A 7,444-nucleotide genomic window follows, 5' to 3' on the forward strand; every position below is an offset into this window, starting at 1 on the left:
TCCTCTAGCTTATCTCTCCATGCTTCAGGCTCTCTGCCTTTATTCCTGATGAAGGGCTTTTGTCCGAAGCGTCGATTTTACTGCTCCTCGGATGCTGCCTGAACTGCTGTCCTCTTTCAGCACCACTAATCCAGAATAAGGGCTATCTATGCTGTCCTGAGGTGCCGCATTGTATTCCTGATGAAGGGCTTTTGTCCGAAGCGTCGATTTTACTGCTCCTCGGATGCTGCCTGAACTGCTGTCCTCTTTCAGCACCACTAATCCAGAATAAGGGCTATCTATGCTGTCCTGAGGCTGCCGCATTGATCCAGCAACAACTATCTAGCAACAGCCCAATGATGCAGAAGAACTACATGCTGCAGCACCGATTCATCAACAGGCCAAAGCTTCAGCACCGACGTTGCAACAGGCCTGAGACTGCAGCACTGACCAAGCAACAGGCCCGAGGCTGTACCATCCACCTAACAAAAAGTCCGAGGCTACACCAACAACCATGCATCAGGCCTGAGGCTGCACCGGCTATCCAGAAACAAGGCAGGGATGTATCATTGACCCAACAATAATTTAGAGCAATGGTTGGATTATCTCTGGAAATAGTCTATATTTGGCTCCTGCCATTCAAACAACAATGATAGCTGTTTTTGAAACTATGGATAAAACTGACTGGTTTAAAAGGAATCAAGTTTTAATCACTTTACATGTCGTATCATGCTGCTAACGTTGGGCACATGTAAACAGGTTGATGTCAGGGTCCGTTGACAATGTCAGAAACAAGTTGTGAAGTGGGATTCCCATAATTACTCGGGGGGACAGTTTCTGAGGTGAGGACAATTGTCACCTCATGTGAGAGATATGATATGCACGCATTTGGAAAAACAGTGTTTTAAATAGGAATAGTCAGCATGGCATGTGCATGGGAGATCATGCCTCAAATTTGTTAAGAGTTCTATTATGATGCGACCAGGAAGATTGACGAAGGCAGGCTGGTAGACAAAGCCTATATGGATTTCAGTAAGGCCTTTGATAAAGTTCTACAGGCTGCTCTGGAAGGTTAGATTGCATGGAATCCAGGGAGGGCTGGCAAATTGAATACACAATTGGTTTGATGGTAGGAAGTAGAGGGTATTAGTGGAAGGATGTTTATCGGACTGGAAGCCTGTGACTAGTGGAATACTTCAGGGGCTGGTGTTGGCCCATTACTGTTTGTTATCTATATCAATGAGTTGGATGAGAATGTACAGGTTATTATTAGTAGGTTTGCAGATAACACTAAAATAGGCAGTATTGTAGACAGTGAGGAAGGTTATTAGAAATTGCAGTAGGACCTTGATCAGCTTGAGAAGTGGGCCGAGAAATGGCAAATGCAGTTTAATATAGATTATTGTGAGGTCTTGCATTTTGGAAAGTCAAATCAAGGTAGGAATTTCATGGTGAATGGTAGAACCTTAAGGAGTGTAGTGGAACAGAGGGACCTTGAAGTTCAGCTGCACCCTTCTCTGAAAGTGGAGTCACAGACAGGGCAGTGAAGAAGGCTTTTGGACTGGCCTTCATCAGTCGGTGTTGAGTATAAAAATTGGGAAGTTATGTTGCACAGGATGTTGGTGAGGCTGCATTTGGAGTATTGTGTTCAGTTTTGATCACCTTGCTATAGCAAAGATGTTGTTAAACTGGAAAGACTTCAGAAGAAATTTACAAGGCTGTTGCCAGGACTCATTGGTCTAAGTGAAAGGGTAAAGGTTGGACAAGCTAGGAATTTTCTTCCTTGGAGCATAGGAGACTGAGGGGGGAATCTTATAGAAGTTTATACATTCATGAGAGGTATGGATAGGGTGAACACACTTAGTGTTTTTTCCCCAGGGTTGGGGAATCAAGGACTAGAAGACATCAGTTTAAGGTTAGAGAGGAAAGCATAAAAGAGAACATGAGAGGCGACCTTTTTACACATAGGCTGGTGTGCAGATGGAATGAGCTGCCAGTGGAAGTGGTTGAGCTGGGTACATTAACAACATTTAAAAGACATTTGGACAAATACATGGATAGGAACAGTTTAGAAAAATATATACTGAATGCAGGGAAATGGGGTTAGTGTGGATGGACATTTTGGTTCGCATAAAGTAGTTTGGGCCAAAGGGTCTATCTGTGCTGTATGACTTTGGAATGGGAGTTACTGCGTTAAGGGCAGGTCAATGGTGGGGAGAGACACCTGCCAAATCTCACACACATACACATACACAGCCACCCCCAGCTCCTCAATGATGAAATGCTTTGCATTTGGTTGGATGACCCATCCCATCTCCCACACGCCAAGAGGCTGAATTCGCTGAAGAACCGATCGTCTGAGAAAACGGACAACAACACAATTCAACTTTATATGACCCTGTCAAAAAATGACCTTTTCAGCCATCCTCCTGCTCGCCGCAGCGTTCTGTACCTGAGTACCAGTGTAGTACCGGCTGCTGTTCCGGATGGTGGAAGTCTTCAGGTTGCCGTGGGAGACCCCAGCAGTGGGGCGGCTACAGCAGTGGGCGTGCCGCAGGCACTTACTATACTCCTTGTGGACCTGAGGAGAGAAGCAGGGAGGAAAAGACAAGTTACGGTAGGACAGCTCGCAAACACTGTGCGATAACCCACAATGACGTGGGCCCATGTACCATCAGAGTAGTTCATTCCAGCAGAGATTGGATGCAGCTTGGAGCGGGATGAGGAGACTTGATGGTCCAGCCATGATATCATTGAACTAGTAACCTTCAGACTATGGGGACATGGTTCAGACTATGGGGCACTTTGTGGAATGTACCCTTCAGATTATGGGGCACTTTGTGGAATGTAAATTCAATGAATAAAATCTGGAATTTGCTCTCAGTAATCGTTCACTAATATCTTTTAGCGAAGGTGCCAACCTTACTAATCTAGCCTACATGTAACTCCAGACCCAAAGCAATGTGGTTGACTCTGAATTCCCCTCTGAAGTGTTCTAGTAGTTCACTCAGTCCAAGGGAAGTTAGGGATGGGTAACAAATGCTGTACTTGCCAATGATGCCCACATCCCATGAAAGACTGACATAAAAATTGCTTTGAGGCTTGTTAGCATATCTTTTGGGGCCTACAAAGAACAAAGAAAATTACAGCACATGAACAGGCTCTTTGGCCCTCCAAGCCTGTGCCTATCCAGATCCTCTAACTAAACCTGTCACCTATTTTCTAAGGATCTGTATCCTTTTGTTCTCTGCCCATTCATGTATCTGTCAAGATCCATCTTAAATGACGCTACCGTGTCCGCCTCTATCACCTCCGCTGACAACGTGTTCCAGGCAGCCACCACCTTCTGCGTATCTCCCTTAAACTTCTCCCCACTCACCTTGAACTCGTGACTCCTAGTAATTGAGTCCTCCACTCTGGATAAAGCTTCTTGCAATCCACCCTGTCTATACACTTCATGATTTTGTAGACCGCAATCAGGATGCCCTTAACCTCCATCTTTCTAATGAAAATAATCCTAATCTACTCAACCTCTCTTCATACCTAACACCCTCCATATCACGTGACATCCTGCAGAACCTCCTCTGCACCCTCTCCAAAGCATCCACATCGTTTTGGTAATTTGGTGACCAGAACTGTACACAGTATTTCAAACTTTGGCTGAACCAAAGTCCTATACAATTGTAACATGACCTGCCAAGCCTTGTATTCAATACCCCATCCAATGAAGAAAGCGTGCAGTATGCCTTCTTGACCACTCTATTCATTTGCGTTGCCACCTTCAGGGTAAATGGCCCTGAACACCCAGATCGCTCTGTCAATCAATTTTCCCCAGGGCTTTTTCATTTACTGTATAGTTCGCTCTTGATTTGGATCTTCCACAATGCATCACATCGCACTTGGCTGGATTGAACTCCACCTGCCATTTATCTGTCCAACTCTCCAATCTATCCATATTCTGGTACATTCTCTGACCGTCCCCTTCACTATCTGCTACTCCACTAATCTTAGTGTCACCTGCAAACTTGCTAATTAGACTACTGATAGCTTCCTCCAACTCATTTATTTATATCACCACTGGTCACAGTTCTGCATTTTGAGAAAGTCCCTTCCACTACTACCTCTCTGTCTCCAGCCAATTTTCTGTCCATCTAGCTAGTACACCCTGGATGCCATGCAACTTCATTTTCTCCATTCAGCTTACCATGGAGAACCTTATCAAACTCCTTACTGAAGTCAATGTATATAACATCTACAGTCCTTCCCTCATCAATCAACATTGTCAGTTCTTCAATGAATTCTATTAAGTTGCAAGATATGACCTTTCCTGCACAAAACCATGTTGCCTATCACTGATAAGCCCATTTTATTTCAAATGGGAATAGATCCAATCCCTCAGTATCTTCTCCAGCAGCTTCCCTACCACTGATGTCAGGCTCAGTGGTCTATAATTATCTGGATCATCCCTGCTAAAGGGACAAAATTAACAATTCTCCAGTCCTTCGGGAACTCAACCGTCTTCAAGGTTGCTGCAAAGATATCTGTTAAGGCCCCAGATGTATCCTCTCTCGCTTCCCTCAGTAACCGGGGATAGATGCCATCCGGACCTGGGGACGTGTCCACTTTAATGCCTTTTAGAATACCCAACACTTCCTCCTTCCTTATGCCCACCTGACCTAGAGTAATCAAACATCTATCCCTAACTTCAACATTGGTCATGTCCCTTTCCTCAATGAATACCGATGTAATGTACTCATTAAGAGTCTCACCCATTTTCTCTGACTCCACGCATAACTTTCCCCCTTTGTCCTTGAGTGGGCCAACCCTTTCTCTAATTTACCCTCTTGCTCCTTATATACGAATAAAAGGCTTTGGGATTTTCCTTAACCCTGTTTGCTAAAGATATTTTGTGACCCATTTTAGCCCTCTTAATTCTTTGTTTCAGATTTGTCCTGCATTCCCGATACTCTTCCAAAGCTTTGTCTGTTTTCAATTTCCTAGACCTTATGTATGCTTCCTTTTTCCTTTTAGCTAGTCTTACAATTACATCTGTCATCCCTAATCTTGCCATTTCTATCCCTCATTTTCACAGGGATATGTCTGCCCTGCACTCTAATCAACCTCTGTTTAAAAGCCTCCCACATATCAAATGTGGATTTACCTTCAAACAGCTGCTCCCAATCCATATTCCCCTGCCAAATTTTGCTATAGTTGGCCTTCCCACAATTTAGCACTCTTCCTTTAGGACCACTTCATCTTTGTCCATGTGTATTCTAAAACTTAAGAATTGTGATCACTATTCCCAAGTAATCCCCTACTGAAACTTCAACCACCTGGCTGGGCTCATTCCCCAACACCAGGTCCAGTATGGCCCCTTCCCAAGTTGGACTATTTACATACTGCTCTGGAAAACATTCCTGGATGCCCCTCACAAATTCTATTCCATCTAAACCTCTAACACTAAGTGAATCCCAGTCAATGTTGGGAAAATTAAGAACTCCTATCACCGCCACCCTGTTGCTGCTACATCTTTCTATAATCTATAATCTGTTTACATATTTGTACCTCTATCTTGTGCTCACAGTTGGGAGGCCTGTTACCACATCCTTCCTATTTCTGAGCTATGCCCATATTGCCTCACTGCTCGAGTCCTCCATAGTGCCCTCCTTCAGCACAGCTGTGATATCCTTTCTGACCAGTAATGTAATTCCTCCACCCCTTTTACCTCCCTCTCTATCCTGCCTGAAGCATCGATATCCTGGGATATTTAGTTACCAATCATGCCCTTCTCTTAAACAAGTCTCAGTAATAGCAATAATATCATATTCCCAGTACTAATCCAAGCCCTAAGTTCATCTGCCTTACCTATTACATTGCTTGCATTAAAACAAATGCGCCGGTCATGCAACTCCTCCACCTCTTTTACCTCCCTCTCTATCCTGCCTGAAGCATTGATATCGTGGGATATTTAGTTACCAACCATGTCCTTCCCTCAACCAAATCTCAGTAATAGAAATAATGTCATATTCCCAGGTACTAATCCAAGCCCTAAGTTCATCTGCCTTACCTATTACATTTCTTGCATTAAAACAAATGCACTTCAGACCACCTGTCCCTTTGAGTTCATCATCTGCTTCCTGCCTACTCTTTCCCTTAGTCATGCTGACTTCATCATCTAATTCCTTACTGGTTTTAGTTACTACTTCCTTACTGTCTACTAACCTCATCAGTTGGTTCGGATCCCCCTGCCACATTAGTTTAAACCCTCCCCAACAGTGTTAGCAAAAGTAACCCCAGGACATTGGTTCCAGTCTGGCCCAGATGTCAACCATCCAATTTGTAGTAGTCCCACCTCCCCCAAAACCAGTCCCAATGTCTCAAAAATCTGAAACCCTCCCTCCTGCACCATCTCTCAAGACATGCATTTATCCTACTTATTCTTTCACTTTTACTCTGACTAGCACGTGGCACTGGTAGCAATCCTGAGATTACTACCTCTGAGGTCCTACTTTTTTAACTTGGCTCCTAACTCCCCAAATTCTGCTTGTCGGACCTCATCCCTTTTTTCCTCTATCATTGGTGCCTATAAGAACCATGACAGCTGGACAGCTTGCTGGCCTTGAGAGCCATAGTGTCTTACAATATGGAGACAGGCTCTTTGGCCTAAACTGGTCCATGCTGCCCAAAATGTCCATCTAAGCTAACCCCATTTCCCTGCACTTGGCCTATATCCTTCTAAACCTTGCCTATCCCAATGCCTTTTAAATGTACCCGTACCACCCTCTGTGTAAAAAGGTTTCCTCTCACGTTCCATGTTATTCTTTCCCTTCAAACCTTAAACTGATGCCCTCTAAAGATTAGCAGACAATGCACCCTTTAAAGCATAGAAATACCTCTACTAAAAAAGACATTACTAGCCATCCTAACTGACCTTCAGGTCCAGGTGCAATGGCTCCATTAGTGAGATAAGGGTGGCCTAAGTGTTGGAAAATAAAGTTGGTTCCCAGGAAATATCATTGGACCAAGTAACTGTCAAAGAAAACAGTATTGTGTATTAATTGGAAATTGTTTGAACATACTATGTGATCATGGCCTGTACCCTTACTTAAGAAAAGTATAAAAAATGTCTTTGTTTTAAGCCATGCATGAAGCTCCTCAGAGGAATATGGAAGTGCTCAACTTCTGTGTTCCCGGACACTCTGCAGCCGGTGGTATGAAGAAATAAATAGACAATAGACAATAGGCCATTCTGCCCTTCGACCCTGCAACACCATTCAATATGATCATGGCTAATCATCCTTAATCAGTATCCTGTTCCTGCCTTATCTCCATAACCCTTGATTCCACTATCCTTGAGAGCTCTATCCAACTCTTTCTTAAATGAATCCAGAGACTGGGCCTCCACTGCCCCCTGGGGCAGAGCATTCCACACAGCCACCACTCTCTGGGTGAAGAAGTTCCTCCT

General features: G+C 44.0%; 1 protein-coding gene across 17 annotated transcripts in view; it reads right to left on the reverse strand.

Annotated features, from left to right (window-relative positions):
• LOC122552175 (adhesion G protein-coupled receptor L1-like) overlaps positions 1 to 7,444 on the reverse strand; it is a 588,240-nt gene that overhangs the window by 15,835 nt on the left and 564,961 nt on the right. For 9 of the 17 annotated variants that reach the window (XM_043694723.1, XM_043694725.1, XM_043694720.1 and 6 more), the window contains one exon: positions 2,393 to 2,560. In XM_043694723.1, coding sequence (XP_043550658.1) covers positions 2,393 to 2,560 — 168 coding nt within the window. The remainder of the gene's footprint in view (positions 1 to 2,392; positions 2,561 to 7,444) is intronic. The other 8 variants (XM_043694724.1, XM_043694735.1, XM_043694732.1 and 5 more) reach the window with 1 other exon arrangement.

This window comes from Chiloscyllium plagiosum, chromosome 8 (genome assembly GCF_004010195.1).
Source record: "Chiloscyllium plagiosum isolate BGI_BamShark_2017 chromosome 8, ASM401019v2, whole genome shotgun sequence".
Taxonomy (NCBI): Eukaryota; Metazoa; Chordata; class Chondrichthyes; order Orectolobiformes; family Hemiscylliidae; genus Chiloscyllium; species Chiloscyllium plagiosum.